At 46.1% G+C, this 25357-nt stretch overlaps 1 protein-coding gene across 1 annotated transcript; it reads right to left on the minus strand.

Moving 5' to 3' along the window:
* Positions 1 to 9: 9 nt before the first annotated feature.
* On the minus strand, positions 10 to 24080 carry Mrnip (MRN complex interacting protein). Its single transcript, XM_051180819.1, has 7 exons — positions 23955 to 24080; positions 22021 to 22080; positions 16163 to 16251; positions 5183 to 5252; positions 3099 to 3256; positions 2410 to 2494; positions 10 to 571 (listed from the first exon to the last, which is right to left on the minus strand). The coding sequence occupies exons 1-7, from the start codon at positions 24057 to 24059 to the stop codon at positions 116 to 118; spliced, it is 1023 nt and encodes a 340-aa protein (XP_051036776.1). The 5' UTR covers positions 24060 to 24080; the 3' UTR covers positions 10 to 115.
* Between the last annotated feature and the right edge of the window lie 1277 nt (positions 24081 to 25357).

Below are 25357 nucleotides of genomic sequence, written 5' to 3' on the forward strand. Positions count from 1 at the left end.
ACAAGAGAAAACTGTGACAGGCATGTTTATTGTGGGTTATTTGTTCTAAAGCACCCCCACCTCTGGCATGGAGGACATTATTACACATGAGTGAATGCTACAGGTGAAGTGAAGGCTACAGGTCATCCTCAAAGTCCTCCCCAGTTGTAAAGAGGTTGTGCAGTTGCATCGTTGGGGCCTTTTGCGCCCCTTGAGCCAACGGCCTACCATCTGCTTGAGGAGTCTCCACAGCCCATGGATGCTCTGGGGTCTTCCTGCCAGGCCTCTCTGGCTGGGGTGTGGTAGTGTGAGTGGTTTGAGGATGCTGGACAGTGTCCGGGGCCCTGCTGAAGTGGCCTTCCCCTGGAGTCTTAGCCTCAAGGGTCTCTTGCTCAGCTTGTGCTGGGTCAGCTAGCTGGGTGCTGTTCCCAGGTGACAGGAGAAACCGTGCCCATTTAGAAGATTGGGCCTTAACTTGCAGGACAGGACTTGGTAGTTTCCACCTAGGAAAACCAAGCTCCCTGATGTGCGTTGAAGCCCCGAGGGCAGAGCTGCCACCTTGTCGCTCTGTCCCTAACAGGCCAGCGGAGTCCTGAAAAAAAAAAACAAAAACAGAGAAAGGGTTCTAGAACGTTCAGCTTAGCAGGACCATCAGCACCAACCCTTCTCCTTTCTGCATAATTGTTGGACAAGCCCTGCAGGCTAGGGACATGCTGTTACTGTGATGTTTAACAAGTCAAAGTTTCTAAATGCCCCCACATTACTCTGACTTGATAAATCCCATGACCACATTTCTCCCATAAAGGAGACATCCTGAGTCACCCATCTCCTGGAACACTTTGGAACAGGTCAGCAGTCCCCAAGAGGGAGGAGGTGTGGCAGGGAGGGGCCTAGACACCACCACCTAGAAAGATGCAGTTCATCAAGCCTGTTCCATCCCAGCTGAGCTGGAACAACTCTTCAAAGCTGGGAATCCAGGTAGCTGTACCCAGACCTCTGGGAGGTGATAAGGTGCTGAGCCTGGCTTCTTTCAGTTCAGAAACCAAAGATGCACAAGAAACTGGCTTTCACTGTTTACATAGGAATTTGACAGCAACACTGCATCTTTGCTTCCTGACTGCTCAGATAATGCTAAAGAGACCTTGACTGCTGACCTTGGCTTTACTACTGATCTTGCTGTGAACTCACTGAGGTTTCAAAAGTCTTAGTTCCTACAACAGACTAGGGAAAGTGAACACTTAGTGTTTTGTCTATGGTGTGGTCCATGGTAACGTCTGTAATTCACTACCATGATTCTGGATCAATGGGGCTCATATCTTCTGGGGTCACTTAGGTAGTTCAAGAAAACATCACAAATTGAATTCTGGGTTAGGTTGTGGCAGCGCACACCTTTAATTTGGGTAGATGGATCTCTGTGAGTTCAAGGCCAGCCCGGTTTACAGGCCAAGTTCCAGGACAGCCAGGGCTACCCAGAGAAAATCTGTCTGTTAGCTTTGTGCTGTGCTGCTTGTGCAGTCTGAGGCTGAGCTGAGCAGGTCTTAGCTAATCACTTAGGGGCAGAGGAGGTGAAAGGAAAAGAATCATCATTCCTAGGGCTTCTATAGCAGTACAAAACAAATCTGCATTCACTCATGCTGCATGTGCAGTGGGGCCTGACAGGTGTGAGCGCCACCAACACACTCTAAAGTGAGCAGTGTATTGGCACAGGCATTCCTGGATGGAAACCTAGGGGCAACTTCTACTGTGCCCAACCAGGTGAACAAAGCTCCACTTAGCAGGATGAAAACAGTCTTGCCTCAAACCTTACTGGCCAATCCTAACTGGGTATCATGATGTCCTCTTGGTTGTGAGCTAACCACATGAGATGACCACGATGATGTCTTACTGTAAATCAGAAAGGTTTGAATTCATGTTCTTCCTGCCTCAGCCTCCTAAGTGATGGGATTACGGCTGTGTACCACCTGGCTCAGGAGTTGGCCTTTTGGGGGCAAGGGGGAGGAGACAGGGTCTACCACGGATCCTGAAACTTTCCATGTAAACTAGGATGGCTTTGAACTCTGTCTCCAGAGTGTTGAGATTAAAGGTTGCCACCAGGTCTAGCCTCAGACATAGCTTTAAGCAGAAAAGACAAGGATCTCATGCTGGAAGCTGGACTTTTTAGTATATAAATCTTAACTGTGAAGAAATATTATCCAAGCCTTGTACCTACAATCTCAGCTGCTCACAAAGGGAAGACTTTGAGGCCAAGCTAGGCAATGTGGCAAGGCCATGTAGAACAAAACCAAATTCCTTTGGGCTGGAGTGTAGCTTAGCAGTAATACTTATGGCTGTCACACACGAGGCCCTGACCTAAAGCCCTAACATAGCACATGTGTCCACATGTGTGTGCAGGCATGCACACAATCATATGTAGGCTCCATGGTCACTGACCTGGCATTTAAAGTTGTCCTTAACACTGTCCAAGTCCTGAATATGCACACTTCGTGGAGGCTGCCCTGTGCTCTGATTCCATTTCCTGGAGGGAAGGACGTGCTATCAGTCATTACGTTCTCTCATCCAATGGTCCTCACAGGCAACAATTGATATCTCCTGGCCTGACATAGGGAGGAATCTTTTCATCCTTTACAGGTTCCTACACCACCTCCAGGAAACAGCCTCTTCTCTGGTTTGTAGTTGTTAGAATATTCTTAATTGAAATTGTAATTTATGCCCTTTGAGAGCCATATAATATTCTGAACATAAGGAGTTTCTTTGGAAACCCACTGAGACACACAGATATCTGGTGAACCTCATGTAAAATACCCACCCCCAGACCTACTGATTACTTTGGCCATGCTTCCACAGCTGGCCTTGAACTCATGGCTCTCCTGTTTAAGCTACCTTAGGACTGGAGTTATAGGCATCTAGGGCAGCCTAGCTAGTCTCCTGCTCCTTCTGCCAGGCAGCATGCAGTCTGAAGGTTAGAAGCAATGGCTCCTGCCCACTTTGCCCACCCACTGAAGTACAACATGGGAGTCCCACTTAGTGACTTCTAGGAGCTGCTCACCCCACCCCCACCTCCACCTCCCGCCAGGAGTCAGTGTGGGCATGGGGATGGCTAGATGAGACCCGCTTGGCACCTCTTCCTGGGTCGGGCCGGACTGCAGGGCAGACCTGGCCACTCAGCACTGGCTGAGGGCTGTGTCTTAAGAGCTGCTCTTTCTCTGTCCAGCTCCTGGTCCTCACAGTCCTTGTCCAGATACTTCAGCCAACGGGACTCCAGGGGCTCAGACAGGGCCTAAGTGTTAGAACAAAGGATGAGGTTCAGAGCTTGAGAGCAGCCCACCCAAGTCCAGCCCATGACCCTTGGGCCAAAGTTCTTAGGATCCATGTTTCTTCCTCACCACTAGGAAGAACTTTTAGTAGAGCACAATGGAGACGGAGACTCCAGAGCAAGGCTCTCAACCTTCTAACGCTGCAACCCTTTAATACAGTTCCTTATGTGGTGATTCCCCAACCATAAAATTGTTTCGTTGCTACTTCCTAACTGTAATTTTGCTAATTATGAGTCAAAATATAAATACCTGATTGACTTGCAAGCCCAAAGGGGTCTAGATCCACAGGTTAAGAACTGCTGCTCTAGAAGGATGTATGTGTACACAGGCCCAGCAGGGTATAACTTATCATAAACTTTCCCAAAGCCAACACTCCCCAACCCAGTGACCTTCATAATAAACAAAAGCTTGATGATAAGGGAGTTGCCAATAGCAAATACTTACGAGAACAGGAGTAAACAAATTGGTATACCATGACACTCTAGAATTTTCAAACATGAAAATCCCTGAAGACCATACAACACCAAAGAGCTAAGTGCTGGTGTTCAAACCCAGGACCACACCAATGCCAGGCAAGTGGAAAAGCTACATCCCCAACCCCCAGCCCCAGGTAGGGCATACAGTGAGAATGGCATGAAATAATCTTTGTAATGGTACCAAACAGATAGTGTACACATTAACACGTGCACACACACACACACACACACACACACACACACACACACACACCTAACACATCAGAAGGGCTGTGTAAGTGTGCTTATGAGCACATCTTTTGTTTGAAAACCAAATGGAGAGAGGAGATGACCAGTGTGAGCCATGAGCAGAGCAGGGTCATAGTTGCAGCTGGGTAGCAGGAGTTTCCACACACCACACTACCAACTACAGTGTTCCCTATGACCATATAACATGGTGTCAGTTAAGAACCAGGTCACTGTCCACCAAACACTGGCCAAGTACCCATTTTATAAGCCTTCCTTCAAGCTTCAGTGGCTGAGAATACTGGATACCTACCATTCCTGCTCTTGAGGCATGCCCAGTCTGCAGTGAGGGAACATGAAGCTCTGGCATTTCATAGCACCCCTGCCCTAGTAGAGGTATGCCTCCCAATAGAGGGGAGAAGAGGGCAGACGCAGCAGAGTAAAACCAGTGAAGTTCAGGGAGCTCTCTAAGCAGACAAGACAGGTAATGACTTATACACCATTGCAGGACAGGTTCTTGCACCCCTTGTGTTTCCTGCAGCTTCACGCCAGTGTCTTCCAATTGGATGCATCAGTAAGTACTTGTCGCACAAATGACTGTCGCTGTTTTGGGTATTGAATCCCTAGCCTTGAGCATGTGAGGCAAACAAACAACTAATGAATACTGTTAACACTTAGACTTTCCAGCTAAGCTTCTGTACAAGATCCCTACACACTATACTACAATGCAAAACTGTGTCACCTGTGCTAAAAAGTCTCCATCACTAACTTGGAACTGAATTACTGGAGAGAGAAAGAGGCCCGATGTCCCAAACAGGCTGATATCAATGGGCACGATACAGCAACTCTCTCTGAACTGATGCTTACCCCCCAAAGCAGGCTGAACCGAGCCTATTAGTCACTTTCCTGCAGTTCAGTCTCCCTGTCCACCTTACAAGGAAGTCATCTGAAGATGTCAGCTTACTTTCTGTTCAGCCTTTCTTTCTTTCATTAATGTCTAGCAAGCGCCTGCTCAGCTCACTGAACACTCGTTCTGTTTTATGGTCTGAATTACGGTCTGGTTCTACACCAGCAAATAAAGCTTACCAAGATCTTTAAAGGTCTTCCAATTTTGTTCCTTGGCAATACTTGAGTGGAACCCATGAAGAGCAGCTCAGGGACACTGGGGGACAGATGCCATTAGCTTACCTGCTGACTCCCGTTCTCAGCCTGCTGAGGGCCTGCATTTTCCTCTTCATTTGCAGCTCTGTCCACAGACCTTAGGAGAAGATGACAAATATGACCCTGGGAAGCCATCAGGAAGATGCAGGATAGGGAAAGTGGAAGCAAGTGGGCACTAGGACCTGGCAAAGCCAGGATTGTCCTGGGGCTTCACAGGCATACCCTTGCTGCCCTCATGTGAGGCAGTCACTTCTTAGGAGTTTAGGAGGTCTGAGGAGAGTGGTTGCCTCCTGTAACTGAGGGGCTAGATAACCAGGTAAAACATCTAAGTACAGTACTGGAGGTTAGACCAACCATGCCCACCAGCCTCAGATAGTGCCTGCATTGTCTCTAGTGAGCCCCAAATTCTAGTGTAACTGGGTACCCCAACTGCTCACCTCCCCAGCCTAAAGAAGCCAGTAATTCTCATGGCCATAAGGATGAAATGATATTCTATGGAGAAAATACTTCCCTACTATGGGATCCACCCAAGAGTTTGGGCTGGCTAGATGGCTCAGTGGGTGTGGTGGCTTGAATGAAAATGGCCCCCACAGGCTCATAGCAGGTGAGTCACTGGGTGTGGGCTTGAGGTTTCAGATGCTCAAGCCAGGTTTAGTGTTACTCTCTCTTCCTGCTGCCTCCTTTGAATCTGGATGTAGAATTCTCAGCTACTGCTCTAGCACCATGTCTGCCTGCATGCTGCCATGCTTCCTGCCCTGAAGACAGTGAACTAAACCTCTGAACTATAAGCCAGCCTCAATTAAACATTTTCCTCTATAAGAGTTGCCATGGACTAGAAGGTGTTGGCACATGCATTTAATCCCAGCACTCAGGAGGCAAAGGCAAGTGGATCTCTGTGCGTTAGAGGCCATCATGGACTACATAGAAAGTTCCAGGGCAGCCAGAGCTACATAGAGAAACCCTGTCTTGGGCGGGGCGGGGGGGGGGGGGGGAGTAGCCATGGTCACGGTGTTTCTTTATAACAATAGAAACCCTAACTAAGGGAGAGAAAAAGGTGTGTGTGACCTAATTTGATGACCTGAGTTTGACTCTGGGACACAAGTGGAAGGAGAGAACTGACTTCAACAGTTTGTCCTTGGACCTTCACTTTGCTTTTGTTTGTTTGAGACAGAGTTCTCTAGCCCTGGCTGTCCTAGAACTCACTCTGTAGACCAGGCTGGTCTCTAAATCTCAGAGATCCACCTGCCCCTGCCTCCAGAGTTCTGGGATTAAAGGTGTGCACCACCCCTCCCAGCTAGTAGTTGTTATGTTTTTTAAAGGCAGGATCTCATTATGTACCCCTGGCTGGTCTGGAATTCTCCTGACAAAGCTGACCTGAAACCAACAGAGATCAACCTTAGGCAAATTTTTAAAAGAAACTTCACATACACATAAATAAGTGTAATAAAAACCCTCTACTTCTATTGGAGAGATGGTCCAATGGTGAAGAGGGCATTGTTGCTCTTGCAAAGGTCTTGGGTTCAGTTCCCAGCACCCACATGCTATCTCACAACCATCAGTGACTCCAGTTCCAGGGGATCTGCTGCCTTCTGAGCTCCACAGCTGCTAGGCACACCCCTAGTGTACATATATACAAACAGGCAAAATAGTCAAAATAAATCTAAAACAAAATTTAGCCCTTCCCTTTTTTTAGCTTTTAAAATTAACTTATTGGGATATAATATTCATATTTAATAAACCTAGGTGAGTTTTTATTGCCCTGTGGTTCTTTTTTCTCAAGACAGGGTTTCTCTGTACCTTTGGAGCCTGTCCTGGAACTCGATCTGTAGAACCAGGCTGTCTATGAACTCACAAAGATCTGCCTGTCTCTGCATCCCAAGTGCTGTAGTGTAATATTTAAACTCAGGGAGAAGCTGGCTCTGGAGGTCATGTTTAACTCAATGTCCTCTGGGTCTGGAGATGGCTCAGTGGATTAAGAGCACGTCTCTCTTCCAGGAGACCTGAGTTCAGTTCCTGCACCCTCATTGGATGGCACTGTCAGCAAGGGTCTGACACCAGGCACCTCTTCAGACAGACCCTCCTCAGCTGGTTTCTACTGGATGTTTGTAAGCCCCTGATTTAGTGATGTCCCCTTGTTATCAGTTATTTTACTTGGAAGGAAGCCTTACGTAAGCCTTACGTAAGGCTTCCTTTAATCTGCCTGGGACTATCTTAATTGGAAACACAGCTAAATCCATTAAAGGAGATTCCATAGTCAACTTCTACTATGGTTTTAAAAGCTAGCCATTTGCCTACTGATGTAACTAACAAAAGACTGTGCGTGTTGAGAACAGGGAAGTCTAGGGTTTTATGTCATAACTAAAACTACACATTTTCTGTCCTTTGCTTTGTCTTTTCTATAACTGGTAAGGTTACCACAAGGAAGATGGAGAAATATCAAGTCTGTCGCGTGTCCTGTCCCGTCCCATTCCCCCACCACTATCTCCACCCGGATTCCCAGTTGTGATAAACTTAGTTTCTTTTATTAACTTTCTGGTCTCTTAGTGTTACTTTTAGGATATGGTAGGAGTGAACCTGAGAACCTAGCCATGGCCCCAGCTCGTCTGGCCACAGAAGTAGTTTGATGTATGTTTTTGTTGACTTGAGGTCCTTTGCATTTCTATGTAAATTTTAGGGTCAATTTCAGAAAAACAACAGCCCACAGTTTTTTCAGTGTTGGGAATGAAGAAAGCCTCCTACATAGTAGGCAAGTGCTCTACCACTGAACTACACCCCCAGAGCTCATGCTGTAATTCTTTGTTTTTCATTTTAAATTTTTTGCTGGGTGGTAGTAGTAGTGGCACATATGCCATCAGGTGAATCTCTGTGAGTTTAAGAGCAAGTTCCAGGACAACTAGGGCTGCACAGAGAAACCCTGTCTCAGAAAACCAAGATAAATGAATAAAGAAATAAATGGGAAAACAAACAAAGCAAAAAAACCAAGAACATGCAATATTCCAGGACAGGCTCCGATGCAATACAGAGAAACCCTGTCTCGAAAAACCAAAAAAGAAAAAAGAAAAACAAACAAACAAACAAAAAACAAAGAAACAAATGGGATTTTTACATTTATCTATCTGCATATGTGCACACCTGCCAGCCATGAAAAAGATATGGGTAATCCTGGACAACTTTCAGGGGTTACATTTTTTCTTCTACTACATGGGTCCCCGGGACCAAATCTTAGGTTGTTGGGTGCCTTTACCCACTAAGCCACCTCACTAGCCCTGGTACTTGATTTTAAAATTCATTTTTCCATTGGGCAGTGGTGGCACATGCCTTTAATCCCAGCTCTGGGGAGGCAAAGGCAGGTGGATCTCTGTGAGTTTGAGGCCAGCCTGGTCTACAAAGCAAGTTCCAGGACAACCAAGGAACACAGAGAAACCCTGTCTCAAACCCTAGCCCCCTACCCCTGCCAAAATAATTTTTTCCAAGTGTTCACTGAATTCACATAGAAAACAATTCCACTTTGTCTGCTGACCATGGTTTGTGTGATACTGTTGAACTAGCTGGGTTTGGTAGTCATGTAGGATTTCCCACAGACAGAATCATGTTGTTTGTAGACAGAACAGCAAGGGTTTACTGTGTTGCCTAAGATATTAATTCTGAGTTTGTAAAATGCTCTGTTCTTATCATTTCACATATTGCCCACCCCACCTCCCACCCCCGTACTCAGGACTGAATTTACAGCCTCTTCCATGTTACACATGGCCACTGAGTTATGAACCCTGCCCCACTAATTTTCTTTGGCTGAATTTAATCTCTTATAGCACTATGATCTATTTACTTTGCTCCTCGTCTCATATTCCTGGGGCAAGATTAAAATGTAGAGGCAAGCTGGGCAGTGGTGGCACATGCGCCTTTAATCCCAGCACTCGGGAGGCTGAGGCAGTTTGAGGTCAGCCTGGTCTACAGACTGAGTTTCAGAACTGGCTCCATAGCTACTGAGAAACCCTGTCTCAAAACAAACAAACAAACAAACAAACAAAAAAGAAATATAGAGGCAAAAAGCTAAAAAGGAAGTAAAATTCCCACACTTCAACAGTCAGGTCCCAGTCTGACTCCTAGTGACCTATGCTGTTCAATGAAGACATCTGGGGACTAAACTCCTGAATGGTACCAGAGAAAAGAGGACCATATGCTCTGCTCCACATGGGTTTGGCTGCTCTCTTCTTCTGGCAATCGCCTCACACCCTCTCCTCCCTCCCTTCTTCTCTCTGGCATTTACCATTCTTGTTCTCCAGAGTGGGAGTGAGGCCCTGTAAGTCCCCCCTGGTCAGTCCTACAGGCTTTTTTAATTGACAGACATACAGGTGAGCAGGCTTTCATTTCTTCATGACAGATCTGTAGCCAAGTTTTAGGTATCCCTGTGAGGTCGGTTGAGACTTACCAACCAGACACTCTGACTCCAAGATAGTGGGTAGCTACAAAGTGAGACCCAGTTTCGTTTTCCTGAGTGTGTAGGGGTGCTCTGTAGCATGCCCCAGATTAGGGTACAGGACTCTATAGGGATGAAGTGTGGAAGGATCCATGATGTCTCACATTCTCCACTCCCTCTAGCATTACTGGGACCTATACTCTGTAGGCCGCTTTCTCTACTGTGGGACCCTTGTTTTCCTCTGCTCTGGCATGGGGGCTCTCCTGGCTCTACCTTCCCTTTCTGCTGGTGCCTATAACCTCTGCTACCCAATTCCTGGTATAGTGGCAGGGTCTTGAGAACTGCCAGATTCTCTCTTGCTTTTGTAGAAGCCTCTCATGAAAACCCTGGTTGCTATATGTTCAGGAAATAAGCAGGTAAGATAGAAACCCTTCTGGAAAGAGACAAGTACCCCAAATAGTCATATCCATCCAGACACCCAATAAATACCCTGTCTTTTCCCTTATGGGGACTGCCATGGCCAAGCTCCCCCTCTCTGTTAGGGTTGTCTTAATTCTGGTTACAAAGGGTACAAGGCTGGTGAGCTGACTCAGGAGGTAAAGGTACCTGCTGCCAAGCCTGACAACTTGAGTTTGATCTCCTGCAAGTTGTCCTGTGACCTCCACACATGCTTACCGTGGCATAAGCTAAGGATAACCTTATTCCTGTTTGATAGGTGGGCCCTGGTCACCATTCTTTAGTGGGACTGACCCATGCACGCATAAATAAATGATAAAAAGTGCTTTCTTTTGTTTTTAAAGAAAAAGACCATTCTGGGAGAAAAATGGGGCCACTAAAGGACAAACAGACAACAGTAAAGTCCGTACCACACAACAGCACTTTAAATTCCAAGAAAGACCTGGTTCTCAGGTTCTTCATTGCCAGGGAACGAGAAAATTCTGTAAAAAGACACGGTCTCTGGGTCCACCTTGATGTCACTGGACCCACAGCAAAGCCACCATTTACTCTCCCCCAGTTCTTCAGGAACTGCCGTCACAGGGCTAATATTTAAAAATCTTTTCTCTGGCTGTTTGTTCTGGTCCTTCTCCCTTTTCTCCTAAGATAATTTCATTAACTGAAGGTCATCCAATGTAGAACTTTTGTCATCTTGGCTGGCCCTGGCTGGAATGTAACATTCTGTAATTCTTGGGCTTATGTGCAACTAAGAAGAAAAAAATATTTATGAGTTGTTTGTTTTTTACATTCTAAATGATGATGAAGTTTGCCTAAGACCTACCCCAGTCAAGAATGCTATACAAACAGATAACAATATAAGATGTATAACAATTTAAGGTTAAAATTGCTGAGATTAAAATTTAGTAGTGTTATAAAACTATAATCCAGGCTAAAATCTAAGTTCTTTAAAATAATAAAATTCTGTTAAGATAATGATCTGCTTCTGGTAACAGCTAAGAATAAATATTCCATGCTTTCTTGTCTTACATCTATTATTTATTTTGCTTGTGGGGAGGGTCAGATAACAGCCCTGGAGTCTGTTCTCTGGTTCTACCCTGTGTTGGTCCCAGAGATGGAACTCAGGTGGCAAGCACCTTTACCCACTGAGTCATTAGACAAGCTCAGATTATATTATATGACAGTTTCTCAGGCTTTTAACTAATTAAAAATGAGTTAACAAAATCAAAATTTATTTATTTGTTGTTTTGTTTTTTTTTAAGACATGGATTCACTGTGTAGCCCTGGCTGCCCTGGAAACTCACTCTATAGACTGGCCTTGAGCTCACAGATATCCACTTGACTCTGCTCCCTAAATGCTAGGATTAAAGGCATGCGCTTCCACCACCCAGCTCAAATTTTATTTAATTATTTATTAAGATTTATTTTTTATTTTATGTGAATTGGTGTTTAGCCTGCATATATGTCTGTGTGAGACTATTTGTGAGACTATTGGATCCCCTGGAACTGGAGTTACAGGCAGTTGTGAGCTGCCATATGGGTAGTGGATATTGAACCCAGGTCCCCTAGAAGAACAGCCAGTGCTCTTAACCACTGAGCCATCTCTCCAGTTGCCTCAAATTTTATTTTAAAACTTGTTTTTCTCTAAGCTTTAACTAGATGTTACAGAAGTTAAAGTCCATTCATTCTTCAAGATTGGCAACACTGTCCTGGGTGTTTAACAACCAAAGCTGGGAGGCCTGAGCCAACAAGGACAGGGTCTGTTAGGGGCTCTTTCTCTAAGGCCAGTCAGGACTCTGGGAATGACAGGACCGCTCCTAAAAGCAGCTCTACAGGGTCAGTAAGTCATTTGTCCTCTTGGTCAGAGAAGCCATGGAGACACTGAGGTGGGAATATATATATGTGTGTCAACAAGGAGAGTCAATGGAGGGCAAAATGGACCCTGTGCTCAGTGAAAAGCCACATGGCCAACAAGACCCTCCTGTTTCCCAACAGGTGACATATGGGAAGAGGAAACATGAAAGCAAATACAGGCCAAGTGGTGGTGGCTCACGCCTTTAGTCCTAGCACTCCAGAAGCAGAGGCAGGTGGATCTCTGAGCTCAAGGCCAGCCTGGTCTATAGGGTTCCAGGACAGCCTCCAAAACTATAGATAGAAACCATGTATTTGAAAAACAACAAAAAAATGCAGTCATGATCATTTGAAGCTTCATCCATGGTGACACATAATGCCTTACAGGAATACTAACCTAGAGCCTAACCTCTTCTACTGTAAAAGTCACTACTCAGTAAGCTAACAAGACACCTGCCTGTCCACCTGCTAATGGAACTCACACACGTAACTGCCCCCTCTACTTCTATAAAGACCTTTCTGCTTCCTCTCAGTCCCATCCATGATCCCTCCTTAGGAACTTGCCCTCTACTGCAATGTTTTATAATGAATCTCTTTGTCTTTTTTTTTTTTTTTCTTTTGTAAATTCTTTTACCATCCACACCATCAAATTTCCAAATGCAGTTTCACACAGGAAGAAATACACAGCACATTAGGGGGACAAGAAAAAAAGAGTGCCTCACCCAAGTCTGGCTGAAGTTTCTCAAGAGCTGAGAGTCGAGAATTTTGAGATAAAATTCACTACATACTGCCAGCATAAAGATAATACTCACTTTTGTAGAGATATTTCAAACAAGAATATTACAGAGTGTTGTGGGCTGTGTTTTTTATCCCAATACTCAGGAGACAAAGGAAGATGAACTATGTGAGTATGAGACTAACCTGGTCTACATAGTGAGTTTCAGGCTACCTAGGGCTATACAATGATACTTATCTCAAAGCAAAGCAAAGCAAAACAAAAGACCAAAACAAAACCAACAACAAAATCTTAAGACCAAAGTGTTCCTTTGAGTTTATTCTTTTTCTAGCTGTAAACCTATAACTTTCTGTGACTCTTACAAACCGTATTATGAACTCTGTCTATAGTAAAACTTGCCTTAAGGCTGGCATGGCTGTCCAAACCTTTAACTGAACACCTGGGAGGCAGAGGCAGATATTTAGGAGTTCCAGGTCAGCCAGGGCTATACACATTGCAGCTCTGTTCAAACAACAATCAAACAAACAATCAAACAAAATCAGAGAAAAGACAAAACAAATTCATACTAAAGTCCCCGTCAGCACAGCTAGATTCCTCCAACCCCTTGACATATTAGTCTATATTTGCTTGTTTTTTGGCTGTGGGGGGTGGCTGGGTGGCAGGAGACAGGGTCTCACTGTGTAATTCTGACTGTCCTGGAACTCACTTTGTAGACCAGGTAGCCTCAAACTCAGAGATCTACCTGCCTCTGCTTGGGATTAAAGGCGTGTGACACTATACCTGGCTCTTGACTATGTTCTTATGTTAAGAGTTGTAACCAGTCTCACTCTCTCTGAAACCACTCCATGAAGTCATTTATTAAAAGAAAAAAAAAAAAAAAAAAAAAGCAAAACACAAAAAACAAAAACAGCTACTTAAAAACCCTCTGAGCAGTGCCCCATCCGAAGTCACCAAAACATGGTTCTTTTTCAGTCATGTAAGCATGACTCTGAAGAAGCCAGCACCATGTCCTGGGTGTGGACTGTTCTTGCCCTAGTGTGTCTCCCCACCTCTTGTTCTGTTTTTCTGTTTTGAGACAGAGTTTCTCTGTGTAGTCTTAGCTGTTCTGGAATTCACTCTGTAGACCAGGTTGGCCTCTTGAGTGCTTGGATTAAAGGCGTGTGACTGTGACACTACCGCCTGGCTTCTCTCTCTCTCTCTCTCTCTCTTTAAATTTATTTTATGTTCATTGGTGTGAGGGTGTCAGATCTCCTGGAACTGGAGTTACAGACAGTTGTGAGTTGCCATGTGGGTGCTGAGACTTCAACCTGGGTCCTCTGGAAGAAAAGTCAGTGCTCTTAACCTCTGGGCCATCTCTCCAGCTCCTTCTTTGTCTTAATGTCCATGCTTAAGACTACATTAAAACTTTTTCTTAGCCAACAGTAGTGGCCCACACCTTTAATCCCAGTACTTGGGAGGCAGAGGTAGGCAGATCTCAAGTGCATTCGAGGCCAGCCTGATCCACAAAGTGAGTTCCAGGACAGCCAAGACTGTTAACAGAGAAACCCTGTCTCGAAAAAAACCAAACCAACCAACCAAACAACAACAAAAAACCCCATACAAACAAAAAAACCCAAAACAAAAAAGAGTCCTAGCTCCACCTGAGTAGGTGTCTGAAAGAACTCAGGGCTTCAGCCAGGAGGGTAGAGCTAGCTATGTCTCCTGCATTCAGGGCCACCTCCATTTCCATCCAGACCAGAATTTCCTTTTCCCAAGGTGCATCACAGCAACTTTAATCTTGGTCTGCCTTTCTGTTGAACTATCCATAAATTCTTTGTCCTGTCCTTGTGTATGAGAAGGTCACCACAGCCTCCTCATTCTAGAAGGGTCACGTCCTCTCACTAGAAGGAGGAATGCTGCACAGAGCCAAGAATGTCAGCTGACAGGCCACTGCTGGACTTCCTGATTGCTCATCAGCAATTACATCTGTCTACATAAAAACCCAAAGAGCCGGATTCTGAGAGACCCTGAGACAGGGGGTCATGTGACTTCATGCATGCAGGAGGGTGGTACATCCTAACCTAAGGGAAGGAAAACTCCAGTGGCTTGTGAGCCTTCCACACCTCAACCATACGCCTGTCCATCTGGGTGTTTTATTTTGAGTTCAGGCTGGCCTCAACCTCACTATGTAGTCAAGGATGACCTTGAACTTCTGATCCTCTAGCCTCCATCTCCTCAGTGCTAGGTTTATAGCACATGTACCATACCTAGTCTTTACTTTGCTATTTTTAAGTCTCTCAGATTATCAGCCCCACCTCCCTGCCTTTTATTTGTTTCTGGTTGAACAAGTAAGCATGTAATACACACACACACACACACACACACACACACACTGCTTGTTTGTTTTTGCTTTTCAAGACAGGGTGTCTTTGTGTAACAGTTCTGGCTGTCCTAGAAACTCACTCTGTAGACCAGGCTGGTCTCTCACTCCCAGAGATCCACCTGCTTCTGCCTCCTGAATGTTGACTGGGATTAAAGGCTCAGGCCTATACCGCCCAGCTCACAATGCATGTTCTTTGTTGTTGTTGTGGTTTGTTTTGTTTTGAGACAGGGTTTCTCAGTAGCTATGAAGCCAGACCTGGAACTTGCTCTGTAGACCAGGTTAGCCTCAAATTCATAGAGATCCACCTGCCTCTGCTGGGATTAAAGGCGTGTCCACCCCACCCAGCCATAATCCATACTCTTAGGTGTGTGTGGGCCTGATTTCTCTGGCTGCTGCTCAGGCTCACATGCTCCTGTATATATATTCCTTCATCTTCTGTTGTGGGAGTTCTCAAAGGCCCAAGCTGAAGATAGGCTCTCCAGAGAAGAGCTGCACTGACCTCCACTAGAGGTAATTGGAAAACAACCTCTAGGCATGAGGCCTTTCAGGATGAGAATAAAGGTGAAACCTGAGGAAAGGTGTCCCTGTGTATCAAAGTCTTGGGGATGGATCTCTTCAGCCACTGCCAATGGGGTCAAGACAGGCAATCACCCTGTGGCACAGTGGTGTCCTTACAGCTCACTTGTGTGATAGGGCATAAGCCTCTGGGACTCAGCTGCTTATGGAGACCTGAGTCAGGTGTGGTGGCACACATTTGTCATCTCAAGTGTCTGGAGGCAGAGGAAGGAGGAGCTAGAGTTTGAGGTCAGTCTCATAATGTAAGACAGGTGCTGTACCCACACAGAGGACCACATGGTGAGACTCCACCCAAAATACAAGTAGGACAGTCCCCTGGTGAACCCCACACAGTCCAGGCCTTCCATTTCTCGTGCCCCTCAGACATCCTCCTGTCAACTCCAGAGTACAAGCTCAGGCCCTCTGGCCCTTTGGACCTCTGAAGGCTCCTTATTTTCTTGCTAGTCAGGCTTGTTATTCTTAGTTATTTTTATTGAGAGAACTGCTCAGGGTGTTTAACCGACTATGTAATGGCACATGGACTTCTAGGAAATTCATCCACTGTAAACTCCCACCCTCTAACCAAGATGGAAACAAGATAAAAAAAATACCACTCCTTTCAAAACACTGTACCTGAGTGACAGCTCTGAAACTTGTCCCTGCAGCAGGTTTAGTTTTTGGACATGGCGTCTACAATCAGCACCAGAACCTTCACCGTAAGCCTGAGAGGAAAACAAACAAAAACAACATATTCAAGAGGTGATAACAGAATGGTTTTTTTTTTTTTTTTCTTTTTCCCCTCCGAGACAGGGTTTCTCTGTGTAGCTTTGGAGCCTGTCCTGGCCACTACCACCCGGCTGTGAGAAACATTTAAGATGGTACCTGCAAAGTTTGAGGCAATATTAAGAATACCAAGGTCAGCCTGGCAGTGGTGGTGCATGCCTTTAATACCAGTTAGCATTCAGGAGACAGAGTCAGGTGGATTTCCATGAGTTCAAAGCTAGCCTGGTCTACAGAGCAAGTACTAGGTGACAGGACAGGTTCCAACCCCCCATCTCTACCCCACAGGTTTGACCACTCTTTCTAGAGGGTTTTTTGTTTTGTTTTCAAAACATGTTTCTCTGTGTATCCCTGGCTGTTCTGGAACTCACTGTGTAGACCAGGCTGGCCTCAAACTCAAAGAGTGGTGGGATTAAAGGGTTACACCACTAACAACCACCACCAGGCTCTGGAGGGGTTTAAAAGCAAGCTGGCTCTGGAACTTCAGGTCTTCCTGACCATCCTACTGGTATGCTGAATTTACCACAGCCAAACTGAGCCTGCACTATTGGTTCAAGCAACTGCAGTTGGAAAAACCTCAGGAGTCTGTCCATGCTAAACATGTATAGGTTTCTTCCTTGTCATTACTCCTGAAGCAGTGTAGCCTAGCACTGTACATAACATGCACACTATAAAAGCTATTACAAGTCACTGGAGGAACTGGGAGTGGTGGCACACGCCTTTAAACCCAGCATCTGGGAGGGAGAGGCAGCTGGATCTCTGAGATCCAAGATAGCCAAAGCTATGTAGAGACCCAGTGTCTTCCCCCAAAAACCAAGACAAGTACAAGGGAGGTAGTGGCATGAACCTGTATGTCCCAATTACCTGGGAAGCTGAGACAGGAGATGGAGGTTTCACCTGAACACAGGAGTTCAAGATCTCCTGGGCACTGTCATGATCCCATTCCTCACCCCTCAAGAAAGCATGCTGCAGTATATGCAGAGGTCACATGTCACTATAGAAGGGCCTCCATGGATACTGTGGGATGGCTGTGATTTGTGTGTGGCTTACAGGTGAAGTCCAACAGGACAAGGGGACATGTTTGTGAGCAGAGGAGATACGTGCTAAGTGCCCACTGTTCCCTGCTACCATATCTGCAGAGGAAGTTCTCAACACATGCTGGCCACAGAATCCCCGACTCTTGGTATGTGGGAGCTCTGTATATGATGTCCACACTGCAAGGTGGGTGGCACTGTAGCCCAGGAAAGCCAAGCTTTCCATCTGGACCAGGAACTAAAGAGGTGAGGTAAAAACCACTGAGAGGGAAGCAGGGCATCGTAGCACGTGATTCTAACTCCACTACCCAGAAGGCAGAGTCAGGAAGACTGCTGCGGTCTGAGGGTAGCCTGGACTACAGCGCAGGACTGTCTCAAACAAGGCCAAACTAAAAAACCCAAATAGCTGAGTTTAATCTGTTCAGCCTGTCCACTGTTGAGATGAGCTGTGAATGATGACTTGTGTAATTCTGATGATGTGTACTAAGTGTTCCTATTTGTGTTTCAAACTGGCACTGCACAATCTAAAGGCAAACAGAAAAATTCACACTAGTGATTTGAATTGTTGCCTTGGGAAGGAAAGACATTAAACTTAAAAAAAGAAGGCTTGAGGCTGAGTGCCTAGTTCCGGAGTAAAAATGTGTGTAGCTTGTGCAAGACCCTGGGTTCGTTTCCCAGCAATCTCTTCTCTCAGGAAGTAAAAACCATGAAGTTTCTGCCTGCAGTGGTTCTTCCTCTGCCATCTGAACAGGGAACTCCATAGTTTCAGTCTGCACTCCCTCCCTCTCACAGAAAAGGAACTCAGGCCACCTGGGGGTACTGAGCAGAGCAAGGGTACAACCCAGCACCTTCCCTTTGTTTCTTTTTCCTTTTTGAAATAGACTAAGGCATTCTAGGCTGGCTTCGACGACCTCCCTGCTGAGGGCGACCTTGAAGTCTTGGCCCTGTTGTCTCCCCTCTGAGTGTTGAGCTGCAGCTGTGCCCACCATGCCCTGTTTAACACAGAATATTTTCAGCGGGTCCCTTGTTCGGGAAGAGACCTGATGACAGAAATAGACTGAGAACAGCATGGCAAAGGAGGTCAGCTCAGGCACTGCGGTTAGGTGAGGTCACTCTGGATCTCATTTGAAGGCAGAGCTGACAAAATCTGCTGCTGTGTGCAAGGAAAACAGGAGTCGAGGATGATTGCGAGGCTTTTAGGCCAAACGAGAGAGAACCCCGACACTGAAGAGGTGGGGTGACAATGGAGACAGCAGGTTCCTGAGGTCAGAGTTCCCATTTTTCAAATTTGAATGAGGTGCTGGGGAGTAAACCCAAGCTGAGACATCCAGGAAAGAGATGAGGTGGGCAGTGTTCAGGAGCTGGGGACAGGCCTGGGATCTGTAGGATAACTGACTCTGCATGCCAGGCTCTACCTCTGAGCTGGATCCTGTGCCTTGTGAGCAATCTCTCCACAAGGGAGTGCAGCTAGAGCCCAAGTGGAAAGCTTGCAGTTCAGTGTACTTCAGTGTTTGGAAGTTGGGCAGATGGGAAAACCAGCAAGCAGACTGAACCAGCAGCCAGAAAGCTAGGAGCAGACTAACTGGAAGCTACAGCCCATGACAAATGCTGCCAGTAAGTTGTCATGGGAGGACTGTGAAGTAACCTGCTTAGCAATATGGAGGCCACTGACTGGCCACACAGTCGTGGTCTAGTAGGGAGCATGGCTGTCTGTCCATAGCATGTTCAAATAAGGATAAGGAGAGAAGCTGGGCACAGGGGGCTGGCAGGATTAAACACATCTGATACCTTGCATCTGGTTTAACAGTGGGTAAGTGCTCTACTACACTGAGGAGCATCCTCTCTATGGAGACACAAAACTAGACTTCACTCTCCAGTCTGTCTCTAGTATGTGAGGTTTAACAGTAGCTCTTGCCATTGCAATGTCAGCTACTTCTGAGCCTGGCCCTAGAAGTCTCCTGGGAGCTCCATGCTCTTGCCCCTTTGGCTGGAGGCAGCTGCAGAGAAGCCTTAGGGAATAACAGAATGTCAGCCTCACCCCCCCCCCATCCCCCATCAGTGCCTGCAGCATCCCCTCCAGAGGGACAGAACCGACTTCCTTTGGTTAAACTGCCTGGCAACAGTGAGCCCACTGCACGTGCACAGCAGGTGAAGCCAGCCATTTGCAGAACTCAGGTATGCAGTAGCAGTCCTACAAGGGGTGCTCCTATTGACCCAGCTGAGGCAGCCCCCTATCTTGGGAGCTGAATCTCTCCAGAAATGGGAATGTGTCAAGCACATTACTTCTCCCAGGACTACATGATTGGAACTGACTAGTCCAGCAGGCTAAGGTTCTGTGGATTCCCTGAAGGTTATACTCCTATGTGCTGAAGGGAAGAAACAGAAAAGTTTTAAAGAAACCCTGAGAGATGGGCACAGGCAGGCAGAGGACAGGAGATGCCAGGCTTTTTTCTTTCTTTCTTTTTTTTGATAACAGAGAGCATCAACGGAAGCTCCCGAACTCACAATTTTGCTTTAGTGGATTTTCAGGGCAAAGGTCTGTCTGTTTTTCTGGACAACTATCATCTTGTTACCACATTCTTTTTGTTTGTTTGTTTTTCAAGACACAGTTTCTCTATGTAGCCCAGGATACCATGGAACGCATTCTGTAGACCAGGCTGGCCTCAAACTCAAGAGATCGGGCTGCCTGTGCCTCTCAGGTGCTGGGATTAAAGGCACAAGCCACCGTTGCCCAGCTCTTTTTTTTCTATCTTTCTTTCTATCTGTCTGTCTATCTATTTATCTTCTTTATATATACGCATGTATATAATTTTTTAATTTAAATTTGAAACAAGCTTGTTTTACATATCAATCCCAGTTACCACACTCTCCCGTCCTTCCCTGTCCTCCCTCTACCTATTTTAGAGACAAGCTTTCTCTGTGTAACAAACAGCCCTGGTTGTCCTAGAACTCACTTTGCAGACCAGGCTGGCCTCAGACTCACAGAAATCTGCCTGCCTCTGCCTCCCAAGTGCTGGAATTAAAGGCATGCACCAATGCCCGGCTTGTCACACACAGTTTTAAAACATGCTGGAGATCAATCCCAAGGCCTCATGCATTCTACACAAGCAAGTGATTTACCAAGCAATTTACATTCCTAGCTCTCAAAGCGTTTCTGCCTGTCACTTCAACTAAATGAATCTTACTGGAAAGACAACCATTAAAATAGCAACTCACATTTAGGACTCTGTCCTAAGAATAAAGCATAGTGAGAATCTGGGAAACAATAGGCTGATGAATGTTTATTTGGGGAGAAATCACTTACACCAGACACAGATGACTACCGCAGGTTCCTGTTCCAAGGATGCCTCCAGATGCTCTCTGTCTCCAACCAGGAAATAAGAGAGCAAGCTGGGGCCCAGGACTCCGGACCTAGTCCCCCCAGGTCATGCCTGCATCTGTCCCCACGCCCCAATGGGTGAGGTCAGTGCCACAGGTGCCGGTGGGGTGAATATTTCACTACATAAGAAACTAGTACATAACTGGTTAAGTGAACAAAGAGATAGTTTACTGCAGATGCAGGGGATAGAGCCTGGTGGCAGAGTGCTTCTCTAGCATGCACAAAGCCTGGGTTCAATCCCAGCACTGAGGAACAAGTAAATGAAAATCTTCATTGCAGAGTTGTAAACCACAATAAAAATGACAATCAAAGTGCCCATCATTATGCGACTGATTATCTATCTACTCATCCAATAGGTGTTTATGTTGAACACTCACTGTGGACAGGGCCCATCAGAAAATAAAATAAGCAAAGTTTCTGCTCCCATGGAACTCTCAGTGTGGGCTGGATAATATCCATGGCATTTTTAGCTTCCACCAGGAAACTAAGAGTTGAGCCCCAACAATAAACTCAGGGTCCTAGGAGGAGAGAATTTGTGTCAAGGTCAGAAAGGAAGTTACTGTAGCTGCAGAATGAGAATAATGGGAGATGAGATAGGAACGCAGTATTAGGAAGAAGCAGGCAAGTGAAAGGCACAAGAAAGGACAGGACTTGGGGAAATGTGTGCTACCAAATTACTTAAATCGGCAAGTATGTAGAGATTTGAAGAAAGATGCTTGAGGGCACATGAAAATAAAGTGCATTCAACAGGGACATTCATAGGTATGCCTTGCATTCTGAGCCTGCCCCTTTCGTGCCCATCACCTCTGCCCCCACCATCACACTGCTATTCACCCCTACTTAGGCTTGACATTCTGTGATTATAGGTGGCTGTGAACTGCCAGGTGTGGGTGCTGGGAAACAAACTGCAAGAGCAGCAAGCTTTCTTAACCACTGGCAAATCTCCCCAGGTACTCCTGTTCCCTTATGTACCCTTGCTTTTTCAAGATGCTCATTTCGTTTTAAATTATGAATGTGTATGTGTGTATGCCCATGAATTATTTATTTCTCCTTCCACAAAGCACATCTGTGAGTGTAACACTGAAAACATTCCTACTTCCTATTGTCTCCTGGTGCCTGGCAAGCAGAAGGTACTTAAGAGACACTTGCTGAGCAAAGAAGTGAAGGGCAGAACCTGTCTAGGCACTGCTGCATCCACTGAAGCTCCAGGAAGAAGGGACCCAGGGTGCAGCAGCTCTCCGGGCTGAAGGGTGGGAGAAGGATGCTGGCCGCAGAAAGCGAGGCTGGTCAGAACTCACCCGCACGAAGGACTGCCTCTCTCCACAAGCCTTGCATGTCCATTTGAGACTCTTTTTCACCTACAATGAGATTTTAGAAATTACAGCTCAGACAACTGCACACAGCAAGGTGGAAGTGAATCAGAAAAAACTTAGCTGTACCCTCAGCCCTGAAGGCAGCATGTCAGGTGAGGAGGGAATGTAATATTTAATAGGTAATAGGTGGATGCTGGGAAAACAGATTTTTGCCACCTGAGGATCCAAAGAAGGAGGGAGGGAGAGAGAGAGAGAGAGAGAGAGAGAGAGAGAGAGAGAGAGAGAGAGAGAGAGAGAGGTTTCCATGGATAAGAGTACAGCTGAGTAAGCATAAGGACCTGAGGTCAGATCTCAGCAGCCACGTGAAAAACAGAATACAGCCACATGAGCCTGTATCCCCAGGACTGCTGAAGGTGGAAACAGGATCAGTGGGGATTGCTGGCTGCCAATCTGGCTTCAGGTTCAGTGACAGACCCTGTATCAGAGAAATAATGTGGAATGACCTTCCGACCTTCACATGTACACTTGCACACAAACATGCATAACCCCCCCACCCCCTCCCCAGGGCTGGGGATGTGTCTCAGGGCAGCTAGCCCGTGGTCAGGAGTTACTCTCCAACAGGAAAAAAAATTCTGTAACAGGGCTGGAGAGATGATTCAGTGGTTAAAAGAACTTGCTACTTTTCCAAGTTCAGTTCCTAGTACCCATCCATGTGGCACCTCTGAAATCCAACTCTAGATCTAACATCTTCTGGCTTCTGTGGGTACCACATTGCCTGTGGTGCAGGCATACATGCAGGCAAACATTTATACACATAAGATAAAGATTATACACATAAGATAAAGATAAATCTTTTTTTTAAAAATTAAGATACTAAAGCTACTTCATGAAATGTTATGCTTAACAACCCAAAGGGATCTGGGCTGATTCATAAGGTCGCTGTACCAGCATGGCATGGAGTCATAGACGTGTAATTTAAGTACTTGGGAGGCTGATACAAGGGGACTAGTAATTGGAGGGAATCTAAGGTAAATACTGACTTTGTGTCTTTAAAACACCCTCAAAACCAAACCAAATTCCACCCCGCAAAATAACACCATCACCATGACTGTGATTGCAGCTGGGGAGATAGCTCAGGAGAACTTGCCTAACAAAACCAAGTGAACAGAGGATCTAGAGCCTGGAGCTAGCTTGAGCTACAAAATAAAACCTTTCAAACAAGCACCCACCAACCACTATTCTGTTTAACTAGTTATCAGTGGTCCAGGCTCCAATGAGCAGAGGTTCCCCACAGATAAAGTTACACGCAGAGGTACCAAGTGAAACCAGGGCCCACACAGGGATTTATCAAAAAGGCATCCAAACTGCTTACATAGTAATTCGGGTTTGTTTGTTTTGAGATAGGTCTCTAGAATTCCTGTTGGTCTCCAACTGTTAAATCTTCCTACCCGCAGGGTAGGTAAGCACTCCACCTATGGAACTTTCCAAGCCAAGGGTTTTAAAAACTGTCCATTTACTATAATGAAATTGAGACGAGCCACTGAGTGAGAGGCTAGGTTCTACATAAAGGACGCTAGCACTCAACCTGGGTTCCAGACGACTCTGCTAGAATCTACTAGAAGCCGTCCCAGTAGAAACCATTACTGTGGTTTCTACAAGAATCACATAAAAACAAGCAAACAAAAAACGATACACAAGGGGCTGGGTGGTAGCGTGCCCACAGCCTAGAGCAGAACCCTTAGCAACAACAACAACAACAAAAAAAAACACAAACAAAACGGCTAGAGGCATGTTGTAAAGAGACAGCAACGAAGCACAGCCCTCGGCCTCGTCACTGTCCATGGCCATACAAGGCGCGGCCCGTCATAACTCCCCCATCATCCTGCGAAGAAAAAGGGTGAGGCAGGCGCCCACCCCACCTGATGCGCCTGAAAGAGGTGGCAGCTGCAGCACCGCAGAACCCGAGACTGCTGAGCCGGCGCCATACAGGCCTCAGTCTCCCGCCGAGAGCTTGCGTTGCGCATTCCCGCCCAGGCTCCGCCCACCCTACGTCGATTCCGGCCCCTCTACCCCAGCTCCACCTCTAATGCTCTAGCGCGTCTCTCAGCCTCTCACAGACGGCGTTGGCCCCGCCTTTGCACGCTCTCGAGCCGCTCTATCCCCCGGCTCATCTCGATGGACACTGGGGGCCCCATCAAGCCTCAAAAAAGGAGCCAGTGTTCCTGTGTTTGTGTGGGCGTCTCGTCCTTCACCTTGGCCTTCTGATTCCAAGCAGTGACGGTGTTTTTCTAAACCAGTCTTTCTGAGTCTTCAGCTGCCAGCTGCCTGTTTTGCCTGCATTCTTCTCTGCCCCTGTGACATTAAAAGAGGCGTGAGAGCTGTGGTTGGGGTTTGCAGAACATTTGGGCCATGGTGGGTTGTTAATTGGTCTTTGAGCCAGACTGACTCCGAAGCTGTGAGAGAACAGATACTTTTGCAAACAGAGGCATTTGCTAGATCCAGCTGAGAATGAAAACCGCCCTGTACTGTATGTAGTTCCTGGACAAAGCTCCACTCTGGAAGGGCGAGTAGTAAGTCACATATTTTTGTCTCAAACCCCAAGGCCCACCATCCAGCCAGGACATCAGTGCAGACATTGTAAACTAGTTTTTGTTTTGTTTTAAACTAAAGCTGGTGCATGATTGTTATCTCAGCACTCATAGGCAGAGGCAGGGGATGACAAGTTAAGGGTTATCTTCTGCTACAGAGTTTGAGGCGAGCCTGTATATTAAGAAAGGTGACCCAACTTCAGAAAAGAGAATGAAAGGAAGGAAAGAAAGCAAGCCATACGTTCTCACACATACATCAGAGTCTATAATATATGTGTTTATAATTGTGAGTAGTCTAAAATTTAGAAAGGAGACTAAGTAATTTAGGTGATGCTGCTGGATGGAATGTTGGCAAAAGGACAAATGAATCGTGAAAGAGCGTATAAAACTATTTCCCCCCTAGTTTCAACTATGTATGTATGTATGTAGTGGATATGTGAATTCAACTTTCTGGGTAATAAAGTAGCAATAAACATTTTTGCATTCTAAAAAAACAACAAAACGCCAGGTGGTGGTGATTGCCTTTAATCCCAGCACTCAGGAGGCAGAGGCAGTCAGATCTCTGTGAGTTCAAGGCCAGTCTGGTATACAGAGTGAGTTCCAGGACAGCTAGGAGTATTTCACAAAGAAACCCTGTCTTGAAAAACAAACAAAAAAAATCCTACATGTGACATTTCTGAGGCAGTGACTATGAAGCTGGCTTTCTCTTTAATCTCATTGCCTATTCCTTCAAT

This window comes from Phodopus roborovskii, unplaced genomic scaffold (genome assembly GCF_943737965.1).
Source record: "Phodopus roborovskii unplaced genomic scaffold, PHOROB, whole genome shotgun sequence".
Classification (NCBI taxonomy): Eukaryota; Metazoa; Chordata; class Mammalia; order Rodentia; family Cricetidae; genus Phodopus; species Phodopus roborovskii.

Excerpts from the sequence above, each read along its gene's own strand:
- Mrnip (XM_051180819.1), bottom strand. The coding sequence starts at position 24,059 with ATGCGCAACGCAAGCTCTCGGCGGGAGACTGAGGCCTGTATGGCGCCG. Across the intron at positions 3,257-5,182 it reads CTGAGAACGGGAGTCAGCAG|GCCCTGTCTGAGCCCCTGGA; the intron begins GTAAGCTAATGG and ends TCTAACACTTAG. Across the intron at positions 572-2,409 it reads AGGACAACTTTAAATGCCAG|GACTCCGCTGGCCTGTTAGG; the intron begins GTCAGTGACCAT and ends TTTTTTTTTCAG.